The sequence below is a fragment of the Ambystoma mexicanum genome, chromosome 10 (assembly GCF_040938575.1).
Source record: "Ambystoma mexicanum isolate Mex_15411 chromosome 10, UKY_AmexF1_1, whole genome shotgun sequence".
Lineage (NCBI taxonomy): Eukaryota > Metazoa > Chordata > Amphibia > Caudata > Ambystomatidae > Ambystoma > Ambystoma mexicanum.
Window position 1 is genome coordinate 1622520612 of NC_090932.1, and position 14400 is coordinate 1622535011.

At 44.8% G+C, this 14400-nt stretch overlaps 1 protein-coding gene across 8 annotated transcripts in view; it reads right to left on the reverse strand.

Annotated features, from left to right (window-relative positions):
- CHFR (checkpoint with forkhead and ring finger domains) overlaps nt 1-14400 on the reverse strand; it is an 893929-nt gene that overhangs the window by 146022 nt on the left and 733507 nt on the right. For all 8 annotated transcript variants that reach the window (XM_069620002.1, XM_069620000.1, XM_069619998.1 and 5 more), the window contains one exon: nt 7161-7268. In XM_069620002.1, the coding sequence (XP_069476103.1) occupies nt 7161-7268 (108 nt within the window). The remainder of the gene's footprint in view (nt 1-7160; nt 7269-14400) is intronic.

Here is a 14400-nt window from a genome sequence, read left to right on the forward strand (position 1 = left end):
ATCAGCTAAAAGGATTGCAGTAATTGGGATGGACATAGATGGGTGTGAATGGCGCACTGTACTGTGCATCAATGCTGATATCGCCCTACGTGACTTGTCTGATGAGGATCTCTTTTCTGATTCAGAGAGTGATGGCGAAATAATAATGGAAATAGCAATACCATGTGACATTTTAATTCAAACAAGACAAGTGCCCGTCCCGTTGATGGCGGTGGTGGGAGCACCGCCGCCATTTTTTGATGACGACATGAGACTGGTACCAAACAATATGTGGACAACAGGCCCCCATGATGTAGGTTTGTTGCATGGAGTAACACCAGTAGTAATAAAACTCACACCAGGGGCAATTGTGCCCCGAGTGAAGCAATACCCATTGTCCCGTGAAGCTGAGGAAGGGATAAAAGAGACAGTACGTGCATTGCTAGCACAGAGAATAATAGTGCCCTCAAACTCCCCATGTAACACTTGTATCTATCCGATCAAAAAAGCAAAGGGAGGGGCTTGGAGGATGATCCAAGATCTACGCCCCCTAAATGACATCATACAAAAAGAATTTCCTTTGGTCCGAACCCTGCATCCATACTGTGCAGTATCCCGAAAACGGCATCACATTTCACAGTGGTTGATTTGAAAAATGCATTTTTCTCCATCCCCTTGGCAGAAGAAAGCAGATACTTGACAGCATTCACACTAGGGGGGGAAGAGATACAAGCATTGCAGGCTACCTCAGGGGTACTGTGAGAGTCCAAGCATATTCAACCGCATACTACACGAAGACCTGGGTAATGTAACAGTTGAAAGCACGATCATTATGTACGTAGACGATTTGCTCATCTGCGCACAGAATGAAGAGATGTGCAGAAGAGAATCGGTTACTCTCTTAACACTGCAGGCCAATAAAGGGTACAAAGTGGACAGAGGGAAACTACAATACTGCCAATCAGAAGTGCTGTACCTGGGGCAGCTGATATCAAAAGATGGGAAGAGGATAATACCTGACAGAGTGGAAGCAATCAGGTCAGTAAGAGAACCAGCCACAGTGAAGGAGATGCAAAAATTAATTCCTAGGAATGTGTAACTATTGCATAGCATGGATCCTAGACTATGCAGCCTACACCAGACCTTTGCTGCAAGCACTCAAAGAGGCCCAGCAAGAGAACATAGACTGAGATCCTCCTCATCGGTATACCTTCACCCCTACTTGTGTGGCTAAGAACCTCAGTGTCATCTTTGACTCCACAATTTCCTTCTCTGCACACATTTCAGACGTCTCTAAAAAGTCAAACTTCTTACTTCACCTCCTCAGAAGTACTCTGCCTTTTCTCTCCTTCCCTCAGAATCTCACTGTTTCCCAAGCTCTGGTTCTCTCTAGGTTGGACTACTGTAACAGCCACTTTCTAAATCTACCTGCCTCGACTCTCCGCCCTTTACAACTAATCCAGAACAGGACTGCAAGACTGGCCCTTGGCCTTAAGCCTTGGGGTCGTATCTCTCCATGCTCCGCAAACCCTTAATTGGCTCCCAGTGGATGCAAGGATCAAATTTAAAACCCTCTGCATTGTCCAGAAGGCGTTCTGCGGCCTGGGTCCAAAATACCTTCAACTATCCCTCCATAAATACTTCCCCTCTTGTGCCCTTCGCTGGTTTATGGTCTCTCAATCTAATTGTTTGCATCAAGGGACATTTCCATCGAAAAAATTTGCATCGAAAAAATTTGCATCGAATACATTTTTTTTTTTTTAATGGGGGTTCCTCCACAGCCCCCTTTTTTTACCCTTTAAAACCCAACATTTAACCCTGTACCCCTCAAAAACATGCATTCGATGCATATTTTTTTTGATGCAAATCCCTCGATGCAAATGAATTCAATGGAAAGTCCATCGATGGATATACTAGATACCCCCTTCACTCTTCTACTTCTAACTCCCTCAGTCGTTTTTTCAAAGAAACAAGCTGGGGGTAGATGTCGGTCTTCGGCTGGGGCCTCCCTTTGGAACAGCCTGCCTGCCACCTTGAAACTTGAGGAGAGCCATCCCCGGTTCCGGAAGCACCTCAAGACCATCCTCTTCGCTTCTGCCTTTGCCCCTCTTCTTCCCTGCTGATCTATTTTCTCTCAGGCACTGTGCACCTGGCCACCCTCTGACCTTCGGGCCTAGGTACCTGCTCACCTTGCCACCCCTCCTGCACTGCCCCCCGGCAACCCCTTGCACTTGCGTCTGTATCTGTACCCATAACTTCCCCCACCCATTTTTCTTCTGCACTTATCAGACATACCCTATCTGCTTAACCTTGCACTTGCCACTTGCTGGCTGCACTACAACTGTTTATCGACTCATTTATTTATTTGACTTATTATTTATTCTGCCTCTCCTCTGTACCGCACTTTCCACCCCCACCCCGCCTTCCATGAAATTTCCCCTTTTTCCCCTTCCCATGCGCTTTCTCAAAGTCACTGGGCCTAGTAAGATTGTTGTTTCTGTTTTTATTCCTCCCTTGTTCCCTTCCCTTTGCCTGGTCGCGCTCTGAAACACTTGTGCATGAGCACGATATAAATAAAATATATCACTATTAAAATTGCCAAAGGCCTGTGTAGGAGTGATAGGCAAGAAGCATTCTCTCTTTTTCAAATAATTGGACACCAGAAGTAATCGGGATGATAATTTTATTAAGCTAACTAGATCCTGTCTGGCAAAGACCAGTATGTGTTAAGTCCAGCAACTCCCTTCCTAAACATTTAAGTTGTTACATTATGCATCATTACAGTATTGCTACTGTAGAACACTGCATTGTCTCCATGTTTTTCAGTCAAGTTTAAGTTAGTGTATATGAATTTCATAATGTAAACTATATTTCATTTTGTTGGGGAAAGGAAATCATTAACGAGTGAACACTTTTGAAAATGTACATGCACACATAGCTAAATGCTTTTGATGCTAACTCTAGTTCTGTGACCTGCTGGTTGCATGCATGTCATGCACAACATCCACACCCCCACTAGGACCCCGACAGCACCCTCTGTTCCATACAAATTCCCCGTTAGACCCACCTTCAGTACACCTGCACCCACCTGTATTAGCGCACATGCAGCGCGGGGGTCGCGTGGACAGCATATGACCCGAGGTGGAGGCTGTGTGCAGTCTCGTTGGTTTCCCTTTCTGCACTGGCACTTGCCGTGGCGAGTACGGTCAGGCAGAGTCAGGCTGTCGCATCGATTTCCTGGTCACGTGACGTTATCCCGGTCACGTGATTCTGCTCTTGTTCACGTGATAAGGAAACGATTGGGATAAAACAACATCCTCGCAAGCACTCATTGCTTCACAGCTGTTTTACGACTGTTCGCCGTTTGCTTTGATCAGGATCTATTTTTTTGGCTTCAGGAACTACGGACTTCAGATTACGGACTTCTATTTGGATACTCCCTGGCATTGGTGCAATTCTCTGATTACCTGGCTCTTCGACCTCAGATCTTCCTAACGGACTTCTTTTTGCTTACCCTTGGATTGCTGATTTAGATGACGAACTCACCAGAGTCCACGTCTTGCATTCTTTGGTTGTTCTACCATCAAGGACTAATCAGATGTGTTTCAGCTGGCGTTCACTCTCCAGCATACCGGCAACTGAGAAGCACTGTTCACGCGGCGCCCCCGCAGCACCTTCTCAGGTCCTGTGTGGTTAGCAGTGTCCCCCTACCCCTGTTTAGTTAAGACTTCTAGCCGATATATCTACACTTCTGCTTATACATTTATTACTGTGCTTGTTTGTGCCAATTCCTGTTTCCTTTACAGCGGCCTTGGGGTATCGGCATCGCGAAGTTCCGGCAATCCAACATCCACACCTGTGGCCGCAAGGATCGCACAGGGAGTACATTCAATTCTCACTGTGGGGGACTTGGGGACGGAGGCCCCTTTACTCTTCACGACATATCAAGTCTTGACAATGCAGCTGTGCAACTGGTGCTCAACCCATGAGCTGATTTGAAACTCTTTGACATTCTATCTTAACACCCTGTTGCTTTATAACAGCTTTCCTGAAATCGAGATGGCTGCAAAACGACAATATTCCACTTAGTTTTCCCAGCTCTCGGCCTGCTACACCATCCACTCTGCTTAGTTGCTTACATTTTCTACTCTTATATAATGAATACACAAAGCTAACTAGAAGTTTACGCAAAGTAATGATCAGTAGTTCCATCCAGATTGTATATCTACAGATCTACTGCAATACCATACAACAGATGGCCTACAGAGCTTGCTTTGCTCTACGGTTATGATTGCATTTTATATTAGCACCTGCTGGAGAGAGAAGGCCAATCTGAAGGCTGAGAACGCATGCAGAATCCATAAGTTGCTGCTTGCATTTCATGCCGGGGCGCTGCACCTGTACCCAGCCTTCAGCGTGTCCTTGGAGGCGGTTCCCCAAGCCAAGTCGCCAATGGAGGGCAACACCACAACCCCCTTGCTCACATTCAGGACCTGGGAATACTTCTCTCCAATCACAGACATATAGGTAATTTCTTTTTAAGGGAAGCATGTATTGCACAAAGCCTGGTTCTGTTTAAAACAAACGGAAAAAGTATTAGAACCCCATATGGCAGCTCTGAGTGCTAATAGTGATCAATATCGCTTTCATGGATGCGCAGGTCTGGAATGCTGTGCTTGTGCTTTCCGGGCTCGCGTTTGAGGACCAATAGTTGCCCGTCCCCAAAATTGGTAATTTAATGCTATATTGAAAATAGTTTATATCAATGACAAGGGCCATCTTGTCCACCTTAATAAGGTATGTTAACTACCCCGACTCCGAATTCTCCAGAGACCACTGCTGAGGTTCCGTAATCCGTTGGGGACACAGTCTTCTGTGCTTTGTCCCGTCGAGAGAGACCAGAAGGTCGCGGGCGTACAGGTAATTTTTCTGCAAAGGATTTTGTTTTGGTCAGTCACGGTGCATGGAAATCGGTTCCAGGCACCTTCCAAGCTGAACACCCAAACAGAGAAAAGATGAAGACTTCTGCAGAGCAATCGACCTCAGGACACCTCTAGGACGCTTGCTCACAGGAACCTGCTTAGCAACAACACAATTCCCCCACCCATCACCTCCTTTCAGCAGTTCTGTGTTTCCCTCCAACTGTAGGTGCTAACTACTGAAGCTATATTTCGTTAATAAACGATGAGTTGAAAGTAAGGGTAATGCTTCTCCTGCAACCAACAAATGCGTACCTGTAGACCCCATTTATGTACATCGGTTCCATTGTACTGCATAAATACTGCGGTAAAACAGAATTAGGAGACGGACAATAAGGCATGATTCTCAAATATTGCACTCTTTCTTTAACATAAAAAAGGACTAATCTTTCGCTAAAACTATTACTAATTCCTACTCCAAAATATAAAATGAGTAAAAGGGTGATGGTCAGGATGTCTAAACACAAATTAAATCCTCAGTCTGGAATCCTATTCTGACCTGGGTTCTTTCCCCCCATTTCAAACAAAAGGAAACCCAAAACCACCAAGACAGGCTTTTGAGAAATTGCCCAAGGAAAGGGATGGCTACTGCCTTCTAACCCCTCACCCCTTTGTTTCATTACCATAGACCTTTGCCTACGTTCACAGTTCAAGTTCATATAGTGTGTACAGTGATGGCGGGCCGTCCTGGGATTCCAGCCAAATCTCTCTGCTTCTCCATTAAATGTATGTGTTTCACAGTTCTCCGTTCAAGGAGATTTCTCGTCTGTCTCTTAAGTCTGGCTTTCTCTCAGTCTCTTCCCACCCACTCTGGCGCGCAGCTCCTTCTTAGTCGCCACTATGGGGTTCTTTTATCTTTTGCTAGTTTTTCTTCCTACTCTGGGGCTTCTTGGTTCTTTCCCCACACTGCAGCTAGTCTTTGCCTTTGTCCCCACTCTCGGGCATCTCGGTTCTTTCCCCACACACCAGGGATCCTCGGTTTTTCTCGCCTTGCCATCCCCTCTCGTCCCTCTGGAGCCATGGCATATCTGTTTGTGATGAGCAGCGCTCCCTGGGAGGAATGTGTAGCTCGCCCAATCCTCTTCTCACATCAGAGCCGCTTAAGCAACTCATCAAGTGGAGTCCAGGTTCTGCCAGTGTTTTCTCTTCGTTCCCGCTTGCTCAGTGTGGGGTTCTGAAAGCAGCTCCTGTTCATGGCTCTGAATCAGCGCTCCGTTCTCACTCGGGCTGCTGCGGCAACCCGGTCTGGATATTTGTCCGCAAAGCCTCCTTGCACTCCCTCAGAAAAAGTCCTGCCTCCCACAGTTGTTTTCTTGACAATTGGGACAGGAAGAAGATGGTGATTAGATGAGCAAAGGTCTCTAGTGGGTGCATATGGAACAATCTTCTCATGAAGATAAAGAGCACCTTGACCATGCAGCAAACAATGAACCAGATACAAACCCTTGAACTTAACCCTACCCTCAACCAGGAGCCAGTGGACTCTGTTCAAGGCTGTGGAAACATGGGCATACCTCTGTAAACCGGCAACCAGCCGAGCTGCTGAGTTTTGTACAATTAGCAGTCTTTAAGATAGTATTTAGGCTGGGCCAGCAGGGTAGCATAACCATAATCCAAGATTCCCATGACAGCAGACAAAACCACAGGTCCTCTTAAATCATGAGGTAAAAAAATGGCCTACCTTTTAAAAGATTTTTTTGCTTATAATAACCCAAACTGCATCTGGCGCGAACATGCAGGTCAAGGGAAAGAGAGGCTGCAATGTTGATCCCCAGATTCTTGACACAATCCATTGGAGAGGACAGTGCCAGAAGAGGGCCAGACATCCGTGGTCCAAAGCGACCAAGAGGCCTGAGGGCCAACTATAAAGACCTCAGTTTTGTCTCTATTAAGATTTAACCAGTTATTTTACATCCAAGTGTCAATCACAGCTAAACAACCCCGCAAATGAAAAGCAGTTTTGTTCAGATTTAAGATGGTGACAAATCCATCTCTGGCGTCCCTGTCCCCAAAAGTGGAGTCACCTCCAGCGGGATCTCGCTTACCCTGTCCCATAGGAGGGGGGTAAGTGTAGCGGGGGAGCTCCCCATTGGAGAGAGGTGACGATCTGCTTGTTTTCGTCACAATACCCGAAAATAAATATTACATACAATAATGGCACATCAAGGGAACAAATCCGAATTAGAAAACAATTGGACTCACCTGGTAATTCAGCAGCTGGGATACTATGCCGGTAATGATAGGCTAGTTCTCTGAAATTGCGCAGGCCACAGCAGTAGCACAGGACTGTGTTTGCAGTGATTCTGTAATCTAGAAAAATAAATCAAAAAGCAAATCAGCATAAAATGCACAAAGTTTGCATTTCATAAAACAGCATGTTAGCCAAACAAAAACTACAAAAATGTATTTGCACATTAGACAAAGCCAAGCGTCCATTATGTATATTCAAGCAAAATAGTGCCATTGTAACAGTCACACATTTAAAGATCAATTTAAATTTCATAAAACCTTCAACTGCAATGTGCAATTTACTTTTCTGTAAATATCACTATCCAAGCATAGTGTGGTATGTATGGTGTAGGGACCAGATTTGCTTAAAACTATTTAGCTTCTTACCGACCACAATTACAGAGTGGGACATTTCATTTTGGGAAAAATACTGGAAAACACTAATTTCTTTTTAATTTGGGGGTCCCACCCCAAAACTCTGTTTTTTGAACCCTTAAAACGCCACCCCAACCCATCTGAACCCCTTCAACCCCACTTCCCTTTATTTATTTATTTAATTAATTAATTAATTAATGGCCGCAGTGTGATTGTGTTTTTGTCCACTCTGAAATGTACCATTCTTCTGTTTCAGATATTTTGACTAGATACATGTAGGTTCTTAGTTGTAGCCCAAACTAATATGGCTAGCTTGACCCCCGACAGCTATGAGGAGCAACATTTTACTCATCAGGCCAACTGGTGCCACACACACTTACATGACATTATCACTGGTGGTTTAGAATGTATATAAAAAGAAGCACTAGTACACGCCTAGAAGACATTTACATTATAACATGTAGTGAATATTGGACAAAAAATAAAAATGTGCAGCTCACATGGAAATTAGATTTTTGGCACGATAGGTACACGTTCTTCCTGCTCATTGGGTAATGTCTAGCACACAAGAGCTGCTTTTAACTTCTACTCATAAAAACTGTTTTAATCTTTTCTCGGTAAAAATCATTTAGAAGATCATAACCATCCAACTACATGAAAGGATCATCTGGCACAATCTTCATAAAGTGAAGGGTTTCTCTCGTTTGGCGTCCAAAGCGAAGGGCAGATGAAGACAAGGGAAATTACTGTATGATTTTTAGGACCCGATTTGCACCCGAATCCCTAAATCTCAAATAGGAACAGCAGCATGTGCAACCCAGCTCACTCCTCCCTTGCCATTAACATTCTCACCCTCACCAACACAAGCAAACACCAAACTCATAATCCGCTCACACTAGGATCTATCACACTAACTCATACATTTCCCACTCATCCCAACCCACAAACCACCTCCAAAACACTGAGGCTCATGCTCATAAATGCTCAAGCTGCTGTACTACATGCAGCAGACATTGCTGATCTATCACCACTCTCAAACTAGCCACACACATCACAGGCACAGGACTTTTCCCCCAACCTAGAAACACCATTGATGTCCTCATTCCTACAGGCTACAGCATCCAACACAAGAGCAGCAAAGGGAAGATTGTCTGAGGGTCTGCTATGATCCACAAGATGTCACTGACATGCACCCCCAAGGAGCACGGCACACACATCAAAGAAATTCCACATTTCTGCTCTCGGACTCTCAGACAGCCACTTTCCAATAAATATATTGCCCACCCTAAACCAGCCAGGCTTTTCTCTACATCACAGACTTCATCCCAGCAGCAACTGTCAACAACACAATTAACAACTTCTTTGGAGAACACAAGCTGCCTGGAAGGCAAGCCATCAAACAAGTCAGAAAGATACTACTGAAAATGTGCAACACCAGGGTCATCATGTACCCTGTCACAGAACCAACCCACAACAGAGGTAACCACTCGATAATGACTACCTTTCCATGCCCATATGAAAATGTCAACATCCTGGCGGACATGCAGCGGTAGAGCACTGCTGAAACTGTAGTGTGGCACAGAGCCATGCAGATGGGCTTAAGGGAATGTACCACCAATATAGAGGCCTGGAATGCACTCCTTTCCCTTCTGACAAGCCTCCATGAATGCTGTTCCCCACCTGAACTGCCTTATTGAGTGCTGAGGGTGGTGCGATTGCTCCCCCTTCCTGAATGGTGTCCTCAGTCTGTGCAGATGTTGGAGCCTATGGGGATCCTGACTCTATCCTTCTGCGCTAATGGGGTTGGGGTGACTTCCTGGGACTCGCTGGCTTGCTCTCAGAACACCAATGTAAAATTGTGTCAGTATGATGCTCAGTTTGTTTGGTTGTAGGTTTTGTTGCAATTCAATCTGAACCTTGGGACTATGATTGCCTGACATTTCTTCTGTACTGTGATACTGCGTATATGCCAATAAACAGATTTTTAAAATAAACGAGAATGTCAAAATCCAGCTCAACACCCTCAACCAAGCTCTGAGGACACCTACTTTATTTATTTGTACATTAATAGAAGCGTGCAAAGCCCATAGGCATCTAGGCGCTGGTTACAGGACGGAACAAAACTTCATAAAGAACTGGAGAGGCAGTCAGTTGAACAACAAAGTTTTGATATGCTTTCCAAAGACATTGTAGGAGGGTTCACGTCTCAAATGTGGAGGAAGCATGTCCCAAAGTGACGGTGCCCAGACTGGGAAGCTTGATCACCCCCCCATTTTGAAGCGCTTGAACCTTGGCGTGTCAAGGCAATGTCTGTCAGCTGTTCTTATGGGTCTTTCTGAGTCATGTTGTTTTAGCTTGTCCGCAAGGTATCTTGGTGCGTCGTTCAAGATACATCAGTGTGTGAGGGAAATATTTTTTGAAGTTGAGGCTGCTTTCCTAGCCGCTGATACATGATCCTGTTTGCCAATGTCAAGAGCAGCTCTGAGCGCATTTGAGCTTGGCTGAAAGGGATTCACAATTTGGGATTGCTGTTTAGTTGGTTGGGTAAAGCAAGAGGGAGTCTTTGAAGATAAAGGCTACTCCTCTTTTTTCTGCCCTATCGCATCAGAGGATGGCATAGCCTGTGGGGACAGCGATGGAGAGCCACTTCTCAGTCACAGCCACAACCACAGTGTCTAGCAGTGATGAGGTCCAAAATTTAATGAGGGTGGGCTGCGATAGATCTCGTGTTGAGGAGGGTACATCGTAAGGGAGAGTTTTGGGGGTAGGGGGTGTGCACAGCTGATGGAAGGGTCACTACCTTGCGGGCTGTTGCGATGTGGTATTCTGGGCGGTTTGTTTTGTTTAGTGGATCTCGGTGTGGCGTGAGAAGGGCGCTAGCATGGTCAGGGTTTCTGGCATGGAGAAACGTTTCCTGCAGGGTCTAAGGCATAATATTCAGTGCTAGTAGTATTTTTTGCGGGTCTGATTATATCGGTCATGCATGCGGCAGGGTTAGCTAGGTGGATATCATAACTGTTAGGCAAGATTGTATGCAGTACCTTGTGGGCGACTGCACCAGCCTTGTCCTCTTGACAATAGTTAACCCAACCTTTGGTAGAAGCATGTACTACACAGGTTGGTAGAGTGACTGAGCAGCCAGGTTTATCTCAAGAGGGTGCCCTTAGGATGACACGTGTTTCGGCCGTTGGCCTTTCTCAAATTCGGCAATAGACATTTAGTCATTAGTATTTTTGAAGGTTTGTCTTTTTCACATATACAACTGTTTAGCAATACATCAGTCCTTTGTGGTTCGATTCGCTCAGATATGGTATTGGGCTAAATCCCTGTTTCCTCAGAATGCTCTATCTTCCGTGCCGATTATGAAGAATAAATGGTGATAATTATAAACAATTTGGCGCTCGTTTTTAATGGAGTTCCATGATAATTACTAGTTTAAGCAGTATTTGGCTTTTTCACCGTCATACTACATAAGACACGACAATATGTTTTTTCAAGACACGGACTGTAAGGTCGCCGAGCCAAACAGAGTACAAAAGCGCTCTCTAAATTTTTATTATCTCAAGAGGGGTCCATGTGAGCTGTAGGGTTGTAACAGAGTTTCACTGTGACAAGTATCCAAATGAATCCTTACAATCAAGGTTTTTTGATTAAACAATTATTTATTAATTTAACAGTCAGTTGAATAAGCCTTCTTCAGAAGGGAGCAAACATGTAACACTTTAAAATATACTTAAAATATACTTCAAAAATGCACACTCAAGTTTCAATAAATCAGTAGATACCCATTTGGGATGGCACACAGACACTTCCTACACCCTGAGGTGACAAATAACTAGGACACTGTGGACAATAATATAGCACTGGTACATTTAGAACACCACCGAGTTTGGTGTCAAAAGGAAAAAGGTTTGGGAATAAAACAATGGTAAACAAATATTCTTAAGCAGTTAAGTACTTTTTGTACCCCCCCCCCCCCCACAATGCAAAGTAAATGTACCCTTTCCCAGCTACACAAGTTATAGAATGTGTGACATTTTGGAGGGATAGTTAAGGCACAAAGTAAGGCGTTAGAAGAGTCTTTCAGTGAGCCAGGACAGCCAATGTCAATTGAGCAAAAGTCTAGGTGAGCTGAAGCACTTCTTGAAGGCAAGTAAAAAAGTCTTGCACAACGTTTTAGATATCTTTGTAGAAAATGAAATCCCTGTTGGGCCACAAGCTGAGAGACTTGTGTGTGGCAAAGCTGCAAACAACTCTGCAAAAGCAACCAGTTTGTCTTGGGGTCGATTGGTCCCACCAACCCAAGGGGAGAAGTCGTCCTTTGCAGGGCTTCTCTAGTCGAGGCGAATTCGGAGTTAGCCACTGCTGCAGGGCTTCACCAGGCTAATCAACGGTCCAGGAGTTGCAGCAAGTGTCTCTTCCAAGTTCTTCTTCGAGTTCCTTCGTCGAGTGGCGACTCTGCGTTCCAAGCAAAATACCTTGCATTTTATGCAGGTTTCTCCCATTCATTTGCAGCCTAGCTAACACAGCAGGACAGCCAGCCAGCCAGCCAATCACCTATGGGTGCATTCCTGTAACCAAGGGGATTAAGGACAGGGAGTTTCGGGCACCTTCCTCACTTCCTACCCTGCCAGACACGGGATTCACTGGTGAATCCTGCCAAAGAAAACAAAAAAAGGAACCAAACCTGGTTTGGCACGCAGAGTAAATCTCAAGAAGAACCTTTGAACAAGAACAAGAAATGGCTGAAAAAGAAGAACAGGGCTGTTTTGACAAAATGGGCACCCATGGGTGCTTTACTGCAGTTGCAATTGCAGCCCGTACTAGAACCAAACAATGGTAGGAAAACAAACCACTGCCACCAGCCAATAATTGTTGAAAGGGTAACATAAAAATGTTACATGAGAAACTAGACAAAGGGGATACTAAGTAACCCGTCCTGCACCCTATTGTAAGATAGTGTTTGCTGGGTCTAGAAAGTTACAAATGTAAGTAAAGTCAATTTCCCTTCACTGCTCTTAGAAACAGTATTTTAACCAAGAGAAGGTATTTAAATCTTTTGGAAATCTGGGAGACTTCCCTGTGCAACTGCACTGAAGGTGCTGTGTGTCACAATGTAAAAAGATGATGCCTAAGGAGTTTGGCAGGCTCCAAAACTAAAGGAAACACAGTGTTCAAATCAATGAAAAATACATACAAGAGTGGGAAAAAGGTTTAACACTCTCGCCAAGATAAAGTGCAGCAAAAAGAGCTGGGGGTCTCTGTGGTAGAAGGGAATTAGCACATTTCTGAGTATTCTCCCTAACACTCGTCCCCCCGCCCCAGACGAAGGGACAGGAGAATGTAATCCACTCCTGGATGAAACTCCTTACTCCAGTCGGTCACACTTTCTGGAGAGACCATCAGCATTTTGGTTATTACTCCCTGACCTGTGTTCTATGGTGAAATCAAAGACCCTGAAGGCTGATTGACCATCTTAACAATTTTGGATCATCTCCCTTCATCTGCATTAACCATCTCGAGGGTTGGTGGTCTGTTTGAATTACAAAAGTAGATCCATACAAGTATGGTCTAAACTTCTTCAAAGACCATACAATTGCAAAACATTCTCTTTCAATTGTTGCCCACCTTGTTTCACGGTCCTTCATTTTCCTACTGATGAAGCAGATAGGGTGTTCCCTGCCTTTTTCATCCGGCTGGCTCAGAACTGCACCTATTCCTGTATTTGAAGCATCAGTTTGTACAATAAAGAATTGGTTGTAGTCAGGAGCTCTCAAGACTGGAGCTTGACAAAGGGCTTCCTTGCCTTAGTGCACTCCTCATTCCACCGGACCTTTTTGAGGAATTTGGGTGAGGAGATCACATTTAAGGGAGAAGGTACGGTCCCACAGTTCTCAATGAAGTTCCTATAGTAACCAGTGAGACCTAAAAAGGCTCTCACTTGAGTTTGAGTAGTAGAGGCGGCCTAGTCTTGTACAGCTTGTACCTTGCTAGGCAATGGCCTTATTTCACCTCCTCCTACCTCATGTCCAAGGGAGGCCACTTTACTCTGACCAATTTGACATTTGCTTGCCTTTATGGTCAGATGGGCCTCCTCAAGAGCCTGCAAAACATACCCAAGGTTCCCAAGTGGGGCTGAACATTGCAAAGTCATCCAAGCATGCCATGCAGAAGTCCTCCAACCCCATTCAGAACATGATTTACCATCCTTTGGAATGTAGCAGGTGCATTTATTAGTCCAAAAGGCATAACCTTAAACTGGTAGAGGCCTCCTGGGGTGGAAAATGCAGGTTTCTCCTTGGTATGGTCTGTCGGAGCTATTTGCCAATAGTCTGATGTTGGGTCAAATGTACTCAGGAATTTGGCTGCACCAAGTTTGTCCACCAGCTCATCTGTCATAGGAAAATAATGGACATGATTCATTGTGACTGCATTTAGAGCTCTATAGTCAACACATAATCTCAACTCCTTGGATCCTGCCTTTTGTACTAGCACAACTGGACTACCCCATTGACTTGTAGATGACTATTACCCAGAGGTCAAGAATCTTCTCTAACTCTTCCTTTATGTGGGTTCTTACATGGTCTGACATTGTGTAACCCCTGCTTTTGACAGGGAGACAGTCACCAGTGAGTATATCATGCTGGCCCCAAGGGGCCAAACCTGGGGTCAGTGAGAACAGGGAGGCAAACTGATTCAACAGAACTTTGCACTCCTCCTGCTGTTGCAGAGTCAGATCAGAAGATTAATGCCTTCTATTTTTCCATTTAAAGGCTGTCCCCTGAGAAGGTCAGGTAGAGGTTCACTCTCCTCATCCTCTTGATCAGATGCTAAGAGC